Consider the following 20,897-nt stretch of genomic DNA (forward strand, 5'->3'; position numbering starts at 1 on the left):
ACACCGCTGTGCCACGTGAATGGACAGACAGATACATTGATAGACAGTCAGATCTCCTGACAGATGTAGACAATCATAGATAGGTAAGACAGACGGGCAATACTATAGATGTTATAGCTAGCAACTTAGGGAGATTGGCTAGCACTTGGATGGATGGATGGATGGATGGATGGATGGATGGATGGATGGATAGATAGATAGATAGATAGATAGATAGATAGATAGATAGATAGATAGATAGATAGATAGATAGATAGATAGATAGATAGATAGATAGATAGATAGATAGATAGATAGATAGATAGATAGATAGATAGATAGATAGATAGATAGATAGATAGATAGATAGATAGATAGATAGACAGACAGACAGACAGACAGACAGACAGACAGACAGACAGACAGACAGACAGACAGACAGACAGACAGACAGACAGACAGATATAGCAGGAGACAGATGGACAGACAGACCAACTACAGTACATCGTGCCAGGTGAGTATTTCTCCCCCTCCACCATGTAGTCAAGCATGCAACGGTAGACTACGGCAAAGGAGAAAAGAATTCCACGGCGCAATCTCAACTGGAGAGCAGCTATCATTTGCAAAATGACTGCTGTGAGTCACTCCTGAATTTCTGGCATCTTCAATCAGAGGAGTTCAGTCAGATGAGTCCCCGAGGGATGGAAGCGGACCAGAAGCGAGAGCAGGTGCGGCTTCTGCCTCAAGTGGATTTTCCCAATGCATGGCGCGTAGCATCAGATTGGTCAAGACTCCCGATTTGGTTCTAGATGTACTGTATACTCAGGTGGTAAGAGTAGCACTGCGACTTTGAAAAACAATCAATCAAATAGAGGGATGGGAAACATAGGGCACTTTCAAATACATCTCACTCTGCAGTGAAATGGGGGAGGGGGCTCCTGAAAACCAGTCCATTTTTATGTCTTTTTATGTTATATTATGGCTACCTACAAATCCTTATGTCCTCATCAGCGGAAATCTTAGTCTTTCCAATGATTTATGTTTCGGTGGGATGCAATTAACTTTGCTGAGCCAAAATGGACACAAATGATTAGGCCGGGTCTCATGAAGATATACTTAATAAATTATGACATACCATTTCGAATAAAAAGTACACACAGCCAAAAAGAATTATATTTGAACGTTAACATTGACTTGAATATTAACATTGACTCATACATTCCCGTGCACATTTTTTAAATCTAGTAGACACCCAAGCCAAAATGTGTTTGGCAAAAAAGTGTCTGAAAATTACTTAAGATAATTACTTTATTTAGTCAAGTCACTGATGACTTTAGTATACGACTACCTAAAGTAAATGCTTACTTAATCCTATGGCAAAATTAAAAGCAAAAAATATAAATAATACCTGGGATTGGCTGACTAGATTCTTGAAAAACATGTCTTTGGGTTAAGGTAAGAATATAGAATGATTTGTTTGCTCAATAAGGATCTAAAAATGTCTGAAATTTAATCTTTTTTGGGGTAATCTATTACCTTAAAGTAATTGATTACTTGGTTGTTAAGTACTAAAGTAACCTAAGGAAATCAATGACTTTACTTACTAAAATTAGAATTATTGTTATTATTATTATTACATAATTAACTAAAGTAATCTATTTGTTTACTAAATTTATTTTGTGCCAGATATTTAGATATTTCTAATGCTTGAAAAATAATAAGGAAAAAAAAACTCAGTACCTGTGATTTAATTTTAAGATTTAAAAAAAAAAAGTATTTGTATTGAATGCCTAAAACTTTTTCAGAATTTGCCATCGGTCAAGTTTTGAAGATGCCTAATCTGATTAAATTTGCACACGAATATAATTTTAGCTAACTTTTTTGTTGAGTCAACTACAGTAGTGTGGGACTGCAAAAACACTGCTCATCTTTTACGTTATACTGCCATCTGCTGTATATGCTTGGAAATACGTGCAGTGACACTGGGAGGGGAAATTTAAAAAAAAAAACATAGATATACATAGATACGTTTGAAATAATTTATTATAGAACAGTTTTATGATCAGCATATCTATAAAATATGTACATTGCAACTGATTGTTAAAAACGACAGAAGCTGCTGGGTGTCTGTGTGCTTAGTTTTTGAGCGTAGAAGGCGCCACGTGAGCAAGGTTTGATCCTCCCATTGGGAAAAAAAAAAAAAAAAAGACAATCATCAACACCGGATATTGACAATCCAGCCTGTGAGGTTTCTTGAGGAATATAACCGCAGCATGGATGGAAAAAATATATATGCTGTATACCAGCGTTCCAAGATTAAGAAAGGCTGCAGTTAGACTGTCTGCCCTGAAAGGAAAGAAAAAAAAAAAGATGTTTAGAATTGATTTTATTTGATCACGTGTTTCCAAATCAAGTCTGAATTCCCACGTGAGGTCGTTTAAAGAAGACGAGGCGCCGCGTGCATACCTACGTGCTAGAACGCTAGTGTCGGCTAACAGTTGTGGCCGGTACCTGTTGCCGCTGCTGCTGCTGTTGCTGGCGCCGGTATTCTTCTTCGCTGGCGGCGAGCGCCTGAGCCAGCGCCAGATCGTCTTGTTCCTGCGGGCTGAGGCGCAAACAAAAATGACAATAAAAAAATCATTTTATCCCAAAAGACAATCAAGAATACCTAAACCAACCGGAAAAAAACAACATATAAATAAGTACTTAGACACAATCAAGCGTGCCTAAAGCAACCAATTACTTTCGTTCGCACTTATGTACTGTAAATTAATTAATTATTTTGGTAACTCAAGTAAATGCTAATTTTGGTACCAAAGGTAATTAATTACTTTGGTACTTCATTATCCAAAGCCAAATACTTTAGTACCTAAAGTAAATGTTACTTCGGTACATAATACCCTTAAGAAATTGATTACTTTAGTACTTAATTACCGAAGGTTAATTACGTAAGTACCAAAAGTAAACGATTACTTTGATACTCAATACCCTTAAATAATTGATTATTTTAATACTTAATAACCTAAAGTATTCAATTGCTTTTTTAACTACCTGAAGTCATTGTTAGTTACCATAAGTAATAGATTACTGTAGTACAGGCATGTCCAAATTGGGTCCCTCGAGGGCCGGTATCCTGCATGTTTTGCAGGTTTCTTTCACTGACACACCTGATTCAAATGGTCAGGATTGTTATCAGGCTTCTGTTGAACTTGCTGACGGGCTGATCATTTGAATCAGGTGCGCCGGCGAAAGAAACTTGGAAAACATGCAGGATACCGGCCCTCGAGGATCAGGTTTGGACACCCCTGCTTTAGTGCTAATTCATTTGGTACCAGCCATTTAGACCATTCCTTTGGCCAAAAGTCTTGAAAAAAAAAAAAAAAAAAAAAAGTGCCTGAGAATGGATGTCTAAATTCATTAATAATGATAAAAAATTAAAAAATGTTAGCGGAAGGATAACAAAAAATGTCAAAAACGTAATGGGAGTAAGCGTGCTAACCTGAGCGCCGGCTGCGGGGACGGTCTGGACTCGGCCAATGAAATCTCCAGGGCTCTTTGCAAGGCCTGCTCGTCGGTCTGAAAGAGGAAGAGACTTGAAGGTTGAATGAATAAAAGGTGATATGGTGCGCTATTCTTCACGTACCATGCCCGCCTGAAACGACGTCGACGGCTGCACCATATTCTGCGCCGAGACAGAGGTGGCCATCGCTCTGCTTGTGCTGGAAGAGGAAGAGGCAGAAAGCTGCGGTAAAATAGCTGGGTGTTTCTAATAAGTCTGGCTCCCTCTAGTGGCATAAGAAGCATCGCTCAATTAAATGCGTTACGTTACAGTAAATGATTTCTTTTTAATTGAAGTATTTACAGCTGTTACAACATGTAGCTCTGAACCAAGTACAAACCAGTTGACCGCAAAAGCTTCATTGCTTCATTTGGCCATCACAAAATGGGATTTAAGGTCTGGATTCAAATGTATAAACGTGTCTTTGCGATGAAACGAGTTACATATACTTTAGGAATAAATCCACGGCCAAGTTTTGATGACTTACTTGTAGTCCCAAGCAATAATATCAATATTTTTTTTTAAATCAATAAATAAAGAGTGGCTTTTGTATCATGATTTTTGTTATATTATGAATCATGATTTAAATGTAACATGTTACATGATTCCAAGCGTAAATGTTCCAAAGCAAAAGTAGCGGCATATGAGGAGGCCAAATAGTAGAAAAAGAAAATTTTATGATGCAAAGACTGCATTTCTGCCGTTGCAGTCCTATCTTGAGCACGCGCAAAAATGGCCGAGCATCCATATCAACGAGCAGTAGAATCTCATGTTGCGTTTAATTCAAATGGGAATTTTGAGATGAAGTTCTTTGTTTTATTTCGTTTTGTTTCTTTTATATTTTTCGTAATATGAAGATAAAAAAAAAAAAACTTTACAGAAGACGTCACTCCATTTCCAGAAGAGTACCAAGTGCTGCGCAGTGGCAAAGTACTGCCTCTGTATTCCTGCCACATCTGTGTCATCTAAAAGAGTATTCTCAATGCAGTCAACGGCATGATTGAAATAAAAAATGTGACACTTTTTTTTTTTTTTTAAATGTTTAACGTGCGCTCATAGATGTCAATGATGTGTGGCTTCTGAAAAAGAATGAATAGAAATGTTCTATTGTTTGTAAGAATGTCCTTGTTTTTTTTCAGTTAATGTCGAGAGAGAGAGGGCGAGAGAGAGATTTTTTAGAAACACTGCCCAATATATACGTATCGCAATACATGGTAGTAATTAAAACAATCAAAGACGTCCCATTGGACAGCCTCCAAATGTCTTCTTTTTTTTTTTTTTATTTACCTGCTACTGTGGGCTCTGCTGGCCGCACTGCTACCATTGGAAACGGATCTGAAGTGTCCCGAAGACGATGAGGCGCTGGCGGTGGAGGAAGAACCCTGAGACCTCATTAAAGCAGCAAGTCTAAGAGAAGATACAAGACGTTGGACACAGAGGAGCAGCCTTTTTAGGGTGGGAGGGGCATAAGCGTACCTACCCGGACTGGGACATAGGTTTGCCGTCAGTCTTACAATCGTGGTCGAGCGGGTGCCGGTGTTTAAGACAGAAATTTAAATGACACTGGTCACATGTCACGCGCATCATTTCCTTCATCTTACAGCCGCCTTTAGAGCATTTGTTGGTGTAGATCTGCAAACGACAAGTTTCACCGTCATTATAATGCAAAAGCGTTAAGTTCTATTTGTACTCGTGTAGGAAATTACAGGGCTGATGGATGACATAATTTTGGACAGTAATCTTGTGATATAAGTCCCCTAAATAGTGCAACAGCAATTTAATAATATTTTTTTTCAGGGTCCTCATTAAGCTGAAAGATCAATATTCATTTATTTTGATCCAAAAAGATTACATTCGTTAAAGCAATTGCTTTTTGGACTAACCTTTCTTTTCCGTTGTGCAGGGTCCGATTTACAATCCCGATCGATGTGCTCCCCGACTTTAATATCGGGCATTTCTCCTCTTTTGATGGGAATGGGGATGTTGCACAGTGGGCACACAGGGACCTGGATATCCTATATGGAAAAAACAAAAACAAAAAAACCCGGTGAATTATTACAAGAAATAACCAATTTAAGGATATCCTGATTGGAGGGCTGCACAAATATATCCAAAATAATCATCACAATTATTTTAATCAATATCAAACTCCCGATTATTCATCATGTTTGGCCAAACATGTCTATATATAACCCTTTTTTTAAACAAGCAGTATATAAGCAAGGCTTCAATGCTTGATACTTATAGATGATAATAAAAACTTAGATAAAATAGGACAGAGAGGGGAACACAGCTAACTTACTTGCTGAGTGCAAACCAATGAAAAAAATGAATCCTACTTAGAACCAAGCACATTATTTACTTTCAAGCAAATTATAACTAATTAGCAAAATGCTCAAAATGCCAATTTTGGCCATTTCAAACCGAATTCATTCAATTATTTTTGCCGATCAAATTTTTCATAATGGGTCTTAATTGACAGCTAGGACTGTATATATTAGGAATCAGGTGAGAAACTCAATGCCATTTTGCACTTGTAAATAATAGCAGAGGCTTTTGTCATGCAAACATGTGAAACTGTGCCCCCAAGTGGTTGGATGACAAAGTGCTTGATTTGACATACATAGCGTAGCCGGCTTTTTAAATGTTAATAACGCAGAGGATCCGCTTAATTAATCGTGGCAGCCAATATCGCGATCGCGATTAGAATTAGATTAATTGTGCGGCCCTACCTGAGAGAAGAAATCTTGACACGTGAGGTCGGATTCACACTAGGCATGGGCTGATAAACAGTTTGATGGTCTACCAAGGTGTTAAAAAGTCAAGCTTTCGATAACCACTAACACAGCCAAAAGCCGTTATTTTTATTTTTACATTTTTATTTTTATTTATACAGACAATAAATATCAATAAATCTTTTTCATTTCAACAAAAGAAAAATTCAATCTACTTTCAACAACTATAAAGTTTTTCTTTTTTTTCTTCTTTTTTTTTTACATCGTTTATACGTTTTACAGCTTAGTCTAAAACAATGGGGACTCCAGTGGGGCCCGTCCCACTATTTGAGAAGCACTGCCTTAATGGAACTTACAGATGGCTCTCAAAAAAAAAAAAAAAAAAGGAAAAAAAAAGTGGACAGTCTACAAATGGACAGTGGACAGTCATGGAGGTGCGGTGCAGTTTAGTGACACGGTATCATTTGTGCTTGCAGAGTTCACTCAACAGGCTGCCTTTTTAAATGTAGATTTCAATTTCTGTGTTCTTTCTTGTGTTTTTTTGTTTGTTTGTTTTAATTTAACCTTAGGGGATGCATGGAAGATCAGAGGGTGGTCTATGTCTTAAATACAGCTTACCCGTGATGGAGCACAGTGACTTGCAAAGATGAATTAAATAAGTGTTAATGTATTTATTAATTTATTTGTACTAAATATGGTGCACATTTCTTAATGTACAAAAGATTCATAATTTTATTTTAAATAGATTGTGCAATGAAAAACACATAGAGCTATAATTTTAATTGTGGTAATATTGGCCTATGCCTAATTCACACTGCATGGAGTCATTTAGGTGACATTTAGGTTGTTTCAAGCGGCCCTCCAGAGTAACTAAATGTACATGGAAAGACATAAAATCAAAATTGGGAGCAGTGTAAATCTGATCGCGACATCCCCAATCAAGGCAAGCATACCTTTTTGTAAGACGAGGTGCATTTGTGGTGTGCATAGGTGACATGGTCCTTGCAGAAGATCTCTTGACAGGCATCACATTTCATGGGAAGGAAATCTAGTGGCAAAAGCATTTTTTTCAATTTCGTGTGCATGAGGAATGTTTAAACCCCATTTGTGAGCGGCTATGCTACCTAAACGCTTGCAGGTCTTCTCTGAACAATGTTCCCCCAAATCTGGAAACTCCATGGCATTCGACTGGAAATCTCAACTAAAAGAGGGAGAAGAGAGTGAGGTTTAATTGATAGAACTAGGATTGTTATGATGTAAACACAGGAACTCATCCGCATGCTAGCTAGACAGCTAGTAGCATTAGCTTCCGTTGTGTCAAGTCATCGTTACTTTGCAAACAAAATACACACTAGCAAGTTTATGATCACGTCGGGACTCAGTAGTCGTCGAATTGCACACCAATGTCGATATAATACATGCTCGTTTTGTCGCAAAGAAACAAGAGCAAACTAGTAAAATTAATCAAAACACAGGGTACAGAATGCTAGACGGGCCATGCTAACTTGTAGGCTTAGCGACTAGATGGGTGAAGTTACATAACTAATATCGACTAAAGCCAATATGCACTGACTTGCGACTAATTCGGGATAATAAGGTACGGTTAAATCGCCCCTAGTGTCGCTAACTCTTCTGCTAGCAGTTAGCAAGCGGCTAACATCATTAATAAAATACAATTACGCGGCGGCGATGATGATCACAAAATTGTCCAGACTTCCTCGCGTCACGTAGGACAAAAAAAAAAAAAAATCACAGTTTTCATTTTAATCGTGTTTGTCATGCCAAAGTGAAATGCAGAAGGAGCGCAACTATTCGCTTTAGCCCGAAAGCAGTGGGAGTAACGTTTTCACTCACCAGTTCAAATCTCGTCCTCGTCAGTTGTAGGTCAAGAGCAAAATTGTACAAAAATAAAGTCCCTGCTCCAACTTTATCAGTGTTAAATTAGCACAATGCACGCTATAGGATGGCTAAGGGAAGAACAAACAACTCTGTCTCGGTTCGCAAAAATTTGTAGTGGTCAAAGTAAGCCCCGCCCACACATAGCGTCACCGTGACTCAGGAGTTATACGTCGCCGTGACTCAGGAATTAAACGTCACGTGCTCGGACTTCACCCAATAGCCCAGAAAAGTCTGGAAAGTTCGTCATTTTTAAGATAACATAATGTATAAATATATATAAAAAAAAGCCAACGAGTAGACCAAAAAAATCTTCAAAAAAAAAAAAAATCAAAACAAAACAACAAGAAATACAAATACGTTGCTCAAAAGTACAATTTGTTTTTTTTTCTTCAGAATTTATAAATTCCTGAATTCTTGTTTGGCGGGCTTTCATTATCTTAGTTATCAGAATACAAAACGACAAAAACAATAGCAACAATAATAAGATTACATTATTCACAGTTATATGAACTTTGAAGTTATATATTCACAGTTCATTTCTATCATAAATTTGCTCCACTGTATAAAAATATTTTTAAAGTCAATAGATATTATTCACATATTTAATAACGTTTGTTTTATCCATATTTATATCTCTCACTTGGTACTTAAAAAGACTGCGAATTTCAAATATCACGATGTATGAGAGAATTTAAATTGGATCTATAAAAATCACTAAACTTTACCGAATAAAGTGCCCAATGAGTAAAATTATCTAAAATTAATCTCTGATTAAGCAGTTTGGGCAAACCGTTTCAAATGTCGCCAGGTTTTAGCAGTACTATCACAAAATTGCCGCTAGATGGCAGTGCAGATCTGTTTATACACACACCGGATCGCTCCCTTGAGAAAAGGATGAGATATTGTAGGTGATCAGGGTCAAGTGGGTTTAGAAGCATGATCTGAAATCACTTTTTACAGCAGCCAAATGATATTAAGAAACATAACGTGGATAGTAACAAAGTGGAGTCAGTAATCTTGAATTGAGTAGAAGATAGGAAGTGTGAGAGGAAAAAGTCCACTCTGTGCGCTTGTGTCTTACTTGGTGCAGATTTTCGCAGTCATTACCCTCTTGGGTTTAGGATATTTTTGTGCAGCGGCAGATGGCCGAGCTACACAATATAATGAACAACTTTCTCTCCGGTAACGCGAGAATCAACAAGGGACAGACGACGAAGCCAAGTTTCCGCAGTGCTAACTACTGTACATCTCTCAGGTCTTGTTTGGAGTTAAGCTTCCCTTTTTTGCCAACTCTTACAGTTTCATCCTGCTTCAATACAGGAGCTCCCGTTTGCAGGCGGAAGAAATAATGTCTGCAAGGATAAAGACTTTTGTTAGAGAAAGCTTTCCCCTGTGCTGTGGTCACTTTTATATGACTACCAATCAATTTACTTGTACTGGACTGTGCCATCAGACACTTTTTCTACTGTGTGAAAGAATAGAACTGAGCTATTTTTTTGTTGGAGAAAGATGAAGACAAAACTAAGGTTTAAGGTTTTGCATACACTCACAGATGCTTTACAATGGGTACATTATTCATGCCCTCAATTTTCATCCATTAATGGTGGTAATATATACAGACATATACATGTATATGTTGGCCACTTTTATATGACTACCAATCAATTTACTTGTACTGGACTGTGCCATCAGACACTTTTTCTACTGTGTGAAAGAATAGAACTGAGCTATTTTTTTTGTTGGAGAAAGATGAATGCATCACTAAGGTTTAAGGTTTTGTCGACTCTCACAGATGCATAAAACATATATATACACATATATTCACATAGACACACATACATATCCTACATATACACACACACACACACACACACACACACACACACACATATACTGTATATATATATATATATATACACATACGTATGTACAAGCACACACATACGTAAACATGTATATATATATATATATATATATATATATATATATATATATATATATATATATATATATATATATATATATATATATATATATATATATATATATATATATATATATATACTGTATATACACTTATACACTCATATACATATACACACATGTACACACATATGAATATGTATACACATTATACATATACACGCGCGCATACACACACACACATACGCACACCAGCGTCAATGTTGACGTCATACACAAATAGCCACTTGCAAACTTCCAAGGCTCACTGAAGTCGGTCTATAGGATCGTAGAGCCAAAATGAAAAACTCAAAAATGTTTGACTCGAGAGGCAGACTTTTCACTGCAAAAATAAAACAAATGATGGTAGTAAATACTTTAGGACCTTTCTAAATATTAAACGATGATCATGTTGTGATGAATGAAAAAGTGGTTTCAAATTAGCTTCCGTTTTATTTTTGACGTCTCTCGACGGAGCGACTGTCTTAAAGTTGAATCATAATACTAATAATAATAATAATAAGCAGAGTGCACCCTTCATCCAGTGCTGTAATTAACAAGGGGTGCGAAATGCAGGCGAAAGCAGCAGGAGGAAGAAGAGGGGAGGGAGGAAAAAAATGCAAATTACTCCGCACAAAGGCTCCTCGCAAATTGGCGTCACCATTTCTCAAATTATATCATTACTATATTTTGAAAATGTTAATCTGTTGAGCGGATTTCCCGGGGGAGTTGAGTAAATTAGTTCTATTTCCGAGGCTGCCTGCCTCTCCGCAGGAAAAGAAGCTGAAGGAAAAAAAAAAGGCACGTCGGCGACAAGCACCTCTGATTTGCTGATTACAATTAGACTCCCCACTTTGGGCTCCTTCAAGCATTCATAATTTTCGGCATATTAAGCACGTTTTAGCAAAAGGTGATAAGTCACTTTTAATTGAAATGAAATGATTATTCTAATGGAAGTTTGGTTATTATTATTATTATTATTATGAGGGACTAGTCAGTTCGGGCTTCATTTTTAACACGAAGCAAAGAGAGAGAAAGATGAGTGCGGGGGGGGGGGGGGGGGGGGGATTTGAAGGGCATTAGGGTGTCAGGATTGAATGAGGTAATTTGAAGGGAATTACTTTCTCTTCTATCAGAAATGAACTGAATTAAAAAGTCCAAATCAATCGCTTTCACTTCTCCATTCTACTTTGACAGCGGCACAATTACAGATAATTAGATGGGAGGAAACTTTTAATTGTGGGATTAGAGGGAGAGGCAGAGCATTTGCAAGGATCAGAGAAGGGGTGGGGGGGGGCATTTGCAGGCACTTCTTTTATTTATTATTTTTTTCTGTTGCTTTGCTTCGAAATCGAATCAAAGGATTTGGAAGCTTAAAATGGCAACCAACCTCTCTCTGTCTGTCTTTTTATACTGTTTAATTGGAACTGCATCTAGTTCATCCAAATCATCCCAGAAAAAAAAACAATTAATTTAGATTTAATTCTATAATTATCACCAAATCAAATAATGTGCAACCTAATTTAGATGGTTAAAAATTAACGTGCGTGAAGTTAATTGAGTAATTAAACCCCCTAAACTGCCGCCTATTAATTTGCCTGCCTAATTAAAAATGAATTTGATGCCGTGCTTGCTATAAGAAGGCATCATTGTTGGGCATCGTGATAAGGACAATATTCTATCAATATTTACTTTTACACAGATAAGATGTTACGTTCCATTAAAACAAACGCGGTGAGAAAAGTGGTTAAATTAGAGGCAAAAATAGATTGGATTGATGCAAAATGCACTAAAATGAGCAAAATGTTTGTTTGTGAGCAAAATTTGATTACAATAATATATATATATATATATATATATATATATATATATATATATATATATATATATATATATATATATATATATATATATATATATATATATACAGATTATACGTTTTCCAGAAAAGTTCCCTTTGAGCCAGCACAAAAAAAAAAAAAAACTAGACGTAAATGTGATGAGATGAATCAAATTTTATTTGGAACTACATTTGTAGTCGTATGCATTTTTTAAAATCAGCATCTCCTGAATATAGCTCAAGTAACATGCATCTGTTTTATTCCTGGTTCGTCTGCTGGGAAATTGCATTTGTATTGATATGGCGCATCCATATTAAGACACTGCACAATTCAGCAAAAAGTTGCTTCCTGTTCCAATTAATTTGCTCTTTATTCGAAAAGAAACACGTACTGTTCCTATTGATGGCAATAAAAACGCATTATATTAGATTTGATGAGAAATAATGTTAAACTCTCATTTACTCCCTGGAGGGTTATCACGTTTATACTGACTTTATAGCATATTAAATGACCCAAAATTAACTCTTATAATAAACCAGTGTTCTTCTTTTTGTGTGTGTCTGTTTTGTTTTTGTTATATGGTTCTTCAGTGCTTCATAATGCACTTTTTAAGCCATTTTTTAGCAGTGGGAGTTTTTTTCCTTCCAAATTTAATGGCAAAATTATCTTTTGAGCAGAATTATTACATTTGACAACAAATTTTGCCACTTGCCGTCGCCTGAAAATGACATCACAGCTCATGGCTCTGGTAAGAACATTTGAGCGTCACATAAAACATAATTTAGTTCACAAACTATATGGACAAAATGTCTACTTTTTACTGTTGGAAATGGTTCAATAAATGATCCATTGAATAGGGAGGCAAACTCCAATATACAATTTTGGGAGACATCTGATAATCCACTGGCAATGCAATGTTAAACGGAATAAGGGTGTTTTATGTTGAAACATAATATGCAATAAAGTGACAACAAACATTTTTGGTAATTGCCCAAAAAGCTGCAGTATAACGCAAAGTGTATTAAGGCTGGGCAGTGTCTCGTCTCAATGGCGTCCATGTTCAACTTATTATCTTGTTAATTAAAGCAAAGAATTTGACAATGTCAGCCATATGTGCAAAAGAAAAAGAAGCACTGTCTCTGGAGACCAGCTTTTGCCCACACAATACAAACATACACATCGACCGAAAGCAATTAAAGTTAAAAAAAGAGACTTTAAAGGTAGGGTCTCACTCATTCAAATGTATGTGCAGAAGGAGGATTGTTTTGTGAGCAGGAGAGGGTCAAGTACAGGAGCGGAATATATCCTTCCCTCATAATAATATTAATTAAACAATTTGCATGCTAATAAGGTAACAATTATCTTGGCTTCTGTTGAGAGATTCGGGTTATTACAACATGCCAATCCCGGTGTCAAGGGTCACCGAGGAAGGGAAGTGGTGGGTTGAAGGGGGGGAGATTGCATCTCTGATTAAACACCTTGTGACACGTCCACACTTTGCAAGCTGAATGCGTCACTTGAGGGACTATAATAATGTGATTTGGATTTTTTTTTAACTTGTTTCATAAAACATATGACACTTCTATACCCCGTTCAAACGCAGCCATTTTTCACCATATTATTTGTTTTATAAATCTTGATGTATGTCTCCTTGTAACTTGAAATTATAATTCATAAAGTATGTTATAACATTTGGTTTGTAGGGAAAAAAAGGTTAGGTGAATTAAAAAAGAAAAACAATAATATTTTTTTTTAAATAAGTTTTGTTTTCAAAGCGTATATTTCCTCCAACAAAATGTGTAAAACAAAGTAAAGGTGTCTGGCACGAGGGGGGCGACTCCAGCTCAAAGCTAGCCGCATTCGAGCTTCCTTCCCCGGGATGCAGGAAGCCCTTCCTCCCGGTGGGTCCCCGGTGATGTAGTTCTTATCAAAGCCCTCTTGTCTTGTTGTGACAGCTCTGATATTGTTTATTGAGGTGGATGTCAGCCTTAATTAGCAATCGATACGCGAGGGTGTGTGTGTGGGGGTGGGTGGTTGTGACGTCACGTGCCATTATCGCCTCTCATTGGATCTCGGATTCCCCACAAGCCCGGGCTAATTATCGGGGAGGTTCATGTGGATAAAGTGGAGCTCATCTTCAGCTTGAACACATCATGCCCCCGCCTGGTCGGCCGCACTCGCTTTTGCGTGCTTTTTAAACTACCAAAAAAAAAAAAAAAAAAAAAAGCATAACAATCCCACCCCTTGCACACATCAACGGCCCTCCAAGCAGACGTCGTTTCCTCCTCTCTCGCCCGCGGGATGATGGACAGCCGGATACTGGAGGCGCCTCACGCCCAGTTCGGAGGCTCCCTCGGCGGCGGCGGCGGCGGGGGAGGCATGGTGGGCTTCCCGTACCATCTGAGCCACCATCATGTCTACGAGCTGGCCGCCGGGCATCAGCTTCAAACCGCAGCCGCCGCCGTCCCCTTCTCCATAGACGGATTACTCAACGGGTCGTGCGCGGCGTCTGTGGGCGGCTCCGGCGGGCTGCTGGCTTCTAGCTGCGGGATGAACGGAGACAATCAGCCGTACAAGCTGACAGGTAAGATTGTGCATGCAATCATCACGCATGGCGAGCACAATGAGACTCATTCCCCGCGGCTGGAATTAAAGAAAAAATGATGCAAAAATGACACTCGAAATGCAACGAAATGATTGCTCCTTTTGTAAACAAATCAAGGAGGCAGACTTGTGGCTTCAAAATGCAGCCTTAAAAAAAATCTGGTGCTTCTGCCGGCAGACTCGGGGGACCTGGACAAGGAGAGTCCCGGCTGCAAGAGGCGAAGGACGCGCACAAATTTCACCGGCTGGCAGCTGGAGGAGCTGGAGAAGGCGTTTAACGAGAGTCATTACCCCGACGTGTTCATGAGGGAGGCTCTGGCCCTCAGACTGGACCTCATTGAGTCCAGGGTGCAGGTAGGACTCTTTGGTCCTCTTTTCAGTACTTTTGCAAAACGGTTTAATGCTTGGGGATCAAGCAAATTTGTAATGTTTAAAATACAAATTGTGCTATAAGGATCTACAATTGAGAGTTTTGTAAAGCCTACAAAATGTGTGCATTTTTCTTGTATAGGATTATAATTATACAGTTACATTTGTTATTCGTTAAAAATAATGTGCTACAGGCCACCGCAGATTTGTTTAAAAAAATATTGTGACAAAAGTAAACTGCAAGAAGTGGAGTATATATCAACATTTTATCTACATGATCATATATATATATATATATATATATATATATATATATATATATATATATAATGTGTGTGTGTGTGTGTGTATAAAAGATGGTGGCTTGATATTTCTATGGAAAAAAGAGTAATTTACACCTTCCAACCTGACATGAGTTATACAATAACAGATACTCTGTTATTGTCTGCATGAACAGATTGGCCAATTAAAAGTCCAATTAAGGGCCCTAGCATGTGACAAGACAGCAGGAGCAGTTAGTTAATTAAAACATTGTTGCGTTTAATTGATTTGTTTTTGGGTGTAGAAATATGAAAAAAAAAAAAAACACATGCTCTATTTCGCTCTATATGCTTGCAGGTGTGGTTCCAGAACCGCCGAGCCAAGTGGCGGAAGAAAGAGAACACCAAGAAGGGGCCTGGCCGACCCGCGCACAACGCCCACCCGACCACGTGCAGCGGCGAGCCTATGGACCCGGAAGAGATCGCCCGGCGAGAACTGGACCGCCTGGAGAAGAAGAAACGCAAACAGGAGCGCCGACTGCTCAAGGCCCAGAACAAGCACCTACACGGGGATCTATTTCACACCCCGGGATCTGACAGCGACAGCGGCTTGTCTCACGTCACCGACAGCGAGCATGGCTCCGGCCCGCGTTTGGACCTCACCAAAGCGGTCTGTGAGCCGGCGCCTCACTCGCTGCACACGCCGAGCCAGAACCAAAGACACTTGGAGCAGGATGCTGGCGGCTCCGAGCTGGACTCGAGCGACCGCTCCAGCCTGTGCTCCGGCACCAACCGAACCTCCGGCTTGCAGAAACTCAACCCGTTCAGCGTGGAAAGCCTCCTGTCGGACTCCAGACCCAGACGCAACTCCGCGGCCTTACCCGCCTCTCGGCCCCTCATTGGGAAGGGACACTTCCTGCTCTACCCCATCACGCAGCCGCTCGGATTCATTGTCCCCCAGACCGCCTTAAAAACGCATTCGAACCCTGACAGCGGTTCCGAGGACCACCAGGCACTCGGCGGCCATGAGTGCGCCGCCTCCCCGGGGGCCACGGACAGGGATCGAGCGGGGTCGGGGTCCAGCAGTCCATCGGGGACTTTGGGCCTCGAACACGGCACACAATGCAGAAAGGAACATTTAGAAGAGAGTCCAGTAGAACCGCCGCCGAACTGTCACGAGAAAACGGAATAAACCTTAAAATCAAGAGGGTGAATAACCTTAAGGCCAAAGCTGTACTTTGCCACGTTAGGTTCTCCTCTCCCTTTGAGTGTGAGTGTCTAGATATTCTTTTAAACGTGTCAGAAAAAACACAACAAATCCCTCAAGAGCTGTTAAAAAAAGAAACGACTATACTATTTATTTACATATGTGAGGCTTTTTTCTTAAATAAATCTATTGTATACAATCACCTCGAAAGCGTGTACGACATTAAATTGAGATACGATTTTTGGTAGGATCAGCCAATCACAAGAGAGATTTTCTTCTTTGGGGAAAAAAAAAATCGGGGTTGATTTTGCGTTGGTTGATTTGAAACAATACTTCCGGCAATACTTCTACCAGATGATAGCTATCTTCTTGGGGTGATAAACTATGTTTTTTTTATTTTTAATTGGCGACAACAGTACTTCCGGGTTGACTCAGCCAATCACATACGTGCTTCTCTTCCCGGGGGGTCGAGTTGCATTTTGCGTTGATATATTGTTTTTTAAATGACAAAAACAAAACTTCCGGGTCTGGCCAGCCAATCATTTGTGAGTTAGGGTGGATTAACAGTATACTCATACGTCTAATATTAAATAGAAACAACGACTCTTTTGGAAGGACGGCCTGGCGGGAGAAATCCCTACTTTAGGAGACAGTAATGTTGTATTTTGTGTTGTTTTTTTTAAAAATATATTTATAAAACGACAAGAACAATACTTCCGGGTAGGACAAACCAACCACGTGATAGCTTTTGTCATATCTTTAGTTTTATTCTTTTTTTTGGTGTAGTCAAGAATGGCTCTCGTGTTACTTTTTTTTTGTAAATTAGGTAACAACCAGACTTCTTGGTATGGGGCCAGTCAATCACGTGAGATTTTCTTCATGCTCACGGGGAGAAACGCAAGTTGTATTTTGTGCATTGCCTTAACAAATATATTCATCTACACACGCAGACACGTACACATATATCCACACATACACACACTCCAAAAGATGAAATGAGGTTAGGAGCCTGAGGCAAAAGGGAGCCGCTGCACTCCTGCAGAGTTTTGATATGAAAGTAATTATTTTCCCGGTGGCTACTTTGCGGGGGGAATACGGTTTATTTTTGCTCTTAAAAAAAGGGGGGGGGGGTGTTTTGGAGGTGAGGTGGCGGGGTAATACATTACCGATTTGTGGCGATATGAAATCACATAAACTTCCAGGAATAATAGAATTAGCATGAAAAGGCCTGGGTGTCAAATTGAAATAGGAAAATAATAGCCTCGGCAGCTGCGTGCATGTGTGCATTATTGGATCGTGGGGAGGCATTTTCATGAGCTCACTCTATACGTGTGTGTGTGTGTCAGGAAGGGGCCCCTTGTGGACCATGAGGGGGAGTTTTGGCGGGGGGGTGCACATGAAGATAGATGTTCGATGATATCCGCTCATTGTTGTGTCGCCTTCACGTCCATGTCGGGCTCTTATCAGCCTATTGATCACGGCCCGTCTGTAATGGGCCGGGCCGGGCCGAACGTGACTATTTACAATGGCACAACACATTTGTTCTAATAGGGAAGGCGCTCCCCGGGGAAGCCGAGCGGGATCTGGGACATCTGCTACCCCCCCTCAAAATCACCGCCGCCCCCTGCACGCCTTCTTTGCCAATATTGGACCACAATATCATGTCCAAGAAGCCATGTTTTCATTTCCAATAATGCGCAAAACAGCCATATGCGCGTGAACCTTTGCTGCTTTATTTGCAAATATAACACGTGAAATAATCCAAAAGTGCTGAGGCTTTATAGAATATTTACATAAATTGACACCCTTGCAGCTGTTTGCACAAGGAAGCAATGTCTTATGAGGGTGGAAGGCGGGAGAAAGTGGGGGATTATATGGAGCTTGTTTAGAGGTGATAGGTTATTATAATTTCATTATCACACACGCAAAAAGTTGGGCGAAACTTAAAAATATCAAGACTTTGATAAAAAAAATTAAATCGGTAAAGTGTTAAGTTTGCTGTTGTGAAAATTACATCTGCACGTCAGAACAACTAAAATCCAGAAGTAAAATAGCCTTAAATGAGCCTATGCCTTATTTTCTCTAAATAATTGGTGAGGGGTTTTCTTTATAAACATATATATATATATATATATATATATATATATATATATATATATATATATATATAAAATATTTTTTTTATTATTGTGGTTTCTCTTTGAGAGTAACACTTAGCATAAACTTCAGTCAATTTGCTATACCATAAATGGGCAAGTGTTCTCAATTTCAAACACAAAGCACATTGTTCCTATTTGTGTTAATGAAAATCGGTTCTTTAAAGGGAATTTTATATATATATATATATATATATATATATATATATATATATATATATATATATATATATATATATATATATATATATATATATATATATATATATATATATATATATATATATTTATATTTATATATTTATATATATATATATTTATATATTTATAAATAATTTTATATTAAGCAGGTTTCTTTTACAGTAAGACTTGCAATGACAAGGATAAAAAAGTGCAATTTCTTTATATTTTTTTCCTTCGGGCTCCAATTTGCTCTCGAATTGAATGTGTATCCGTATTTTATTTATTTTTCCCTGCACGCAAGTCTCTGAGGCTATGTGGGACGTGCGCCCAGTTCATCTATAATTCATTAGCAGGCTGAATAGGAGTATCGCTGGCTGCACATTGGTGGCCTTAAGGTGAAATTAGCGATTTGCTTAAGTAGTTAAGCTTTTTCTTGCCTGAGAGCTGCACGCCTGCAATGCTTGTAGAGAACCATCAATCGATGGGGCTTGTGCAAAAGAAAAAAAAAAGAGGAGCGTCGTGTCGCCCATGAATCACACTTTATGAATTCAATTTGGGCCCGTATAGCCGCAGAAATTTTCAATTTGAACGGCGGGATCATTATGGGGGGAAGGGTGTAAATTGTTTTTGCTCTATTATGCATCCCGAACGCCGTCGTTTTTCTGGATAATTACGAGGAGGTGTCAGGTCGGCCTGTCAGGAGCGCGGGCGCTGATTTTCAATTGAACTGATCATCGTGCATCCATTCGGGCGCACTTGATAAATAGGCGATGTCTCCGAGCAAGCGGGAATGCCAAGAGGGCAGGTGTGAGGAGGAAGGGGGGAGACACATAGTAATATTGGGGGGGATGTGGCAATAAGTGCAGATCAGGCAGCTAATTTAGCACCTTCTGCTTTTTTTTTTTGGTGCCATTTCCATTTCTCATTTCGAACTCTCAGAGGAGGAAGAGAGGTATAGCCCAAGGGCGGGAAGCAAGCTGCATGGCTGTGCACGATCATGTAAGGGGGGTTAGGGGGGCGGGGGGTTCTTCTGCAACCCCCTCACATTGCCTGCATATAGGATATCAGGCTTAATTAAGCCTAATAGACTTTTCTCTGTGTGTGTTGGTTTTATTTAATAGGGACAAATTAATTAAGGCCATTAGGATGTGTCATTTGTGGCATTCCTGCAGGATAGCAGAAGAAAATAAGGGCACATCTTAATATTATCATATGGAAGCTCATTTGACTCCAAGCAAAAAAAGTCCTCCATAAAAATCAAACGGCACTTGACATTTGGCTTCTTCTACTGCAGCAACTTCAGTCATACCCCCCATCCTTTTTTCTTTTTTTTTCTTTATTTTAGGATTATTTCACACCCCTCCTTCTCATTAATGCGCTGGTGGATTTAATCATGCTTATCTTTCACGCACACACCTAGGATAAGCCTCAAATTAACCATCTGTACTGATGATTTAAAAAAAAGTGTTTTGGAAAAACGTGGAAAGACAAAATTACGAGCAGCATCTGCAAGAATTACTCATTAATAGTCAGTTATTAAAAAAAATCGATTTTAATAGTTTAACTTTGGAGATGCCAGCGCTTCACGTTTTTTTAAATTTGACTATGGAAAAAAAGCAAGTTTAAGTTTCAGCAAATGGAGGTAGAAGTGCATGACCCACAGTGTAATAATGTAAATTTCGCAAACACCGACTGAAGAAAAATATTTCTTCTATCCAGAGCTCATTTTCGTTGTATTGCACACACGTTGGCAAAAGCGCAAATAATATTCTCGTCTGAATTATCCAGACTGATTGAAAATAAATACCGTGGCTTTACATATAAATAGCATTTTTTTGTTTAACACGCAGCAGCTGTTCTTCAATATGGTTGATATGATAGGGTGAGAGTAGGGGAGGGTGGTGGGGAGGGAGGGGTTGGAGGGTCTATAATATATATACAATAAATTAGTCTTAACTCTGAAGTCATTTCAAAACGGTTACAATGAAACAAATTTGTGACTTGAACACAAAAGCAAACTACTTCGAAATGCACTTGTTTGCAATTGGCCAATTCGCTTGTAAGTTGAGTGGATGAGCGCTGAAATGCCAGTGTAGAGTGTGTGCGTAAAAAAAAAGGGTGGGGGCTTAAGAGTTGACATTTT

At 38.8% G+C, this 20,897-nt stretch overlaps 2 protein-coding genes across 5 annotated transcripts; one reads left to right on the forward strand and one right to left on the reverse strand.

The window, feature by feature from the left end:
* Positions 1 to 2,004: 2,004 nt before the first annotated feature.
* zfand2a (zinc finger, AN1-type domain 2A) lies at positions 2,005 to 8,307 on the reverse strand. 4 transcript variants are annotated; one of them, XM_088437117.1, is made up of 10 exons: positions 8,128 to 8,307; positions 7,398 to 7,474; positions 7,227 to 7,321; positions 5,422 to 5,553; positions 5,019 to 5,170; positions 4,826 to 4,945; positions 3,623 to 3,698; positions 3,479 to 3,555; positions 2,491 to 2,584; positions 2,005 to 2,325 (listed from the first exon to the last, which is right to left on the reverse strand). In XM_088437117.1, the coding sequence occupies exons 2-10, from the start codon at positions 7,450 to 7,452 to the stop codon at positions 2,296 to 2,298; spliced, it is 831 nt and encodes a 276-aa protein (XP_088293243.1). In that variant the 5' UTR covers positions 7,453 to 7,474; positions 8,128 to 8,307; the 3' UTR covers positions 2,005 to 2,295. The 4 variants fall into 4 exon arrangements, with proteins under 4 accessions (XP_088293243.1, XP_088293242.1, XP_088293244.1 ...); XM_088437116.1 differs by having other exon boundaries at positions 2,450 to 2,584; XM_088437118.1 differs by having other exon boundaries at positions 2,446 to 2,584.
* Positions 8,308 to 14,133: 5,826 nt separating this feature from the next.
* Positions 14,134 to 16,617, forward strand: uncx (UNC homeobox). Its single transcript, XM_088437451.1, has 3 exons — positions 14,134 to 14,559; positions 14,758 to 14,933; positions 15,567 to 16,617. Exons 1-3 carry the CDS (start codon positions 14,277 to 14,279, stop codon positions 16,398 to 16,400), a joined length of 1,293 nt encoding a protein of 430 aa, XP_088293577.1. The 5' UTR covers positions 14,134 to 14,276; the 3' UTR covers positions 16,401 to 16,617.
* Positions 16,618 to 20,897: the final 4,280 nt, after the last annotated feature.

The sequence above is a fragment of the Hippichthys cyanospilos genome, chromosome 16, assembly GCF_059441005.1.
Source record: "Hippichthys cyanospilos isolate Australia breed blue-spotted pipefish chromosome 16, RoL_Hcya_1.0, whole genome shotgun sequence".
NCBI classification, from domain to species: domain Eukaryota; kingdom Metazoa; phylum Chordata; class Actinopteri; order Syngnathiformes; family Syngnathidae; genus Hippichthys; species Hippichthys cyanospilos.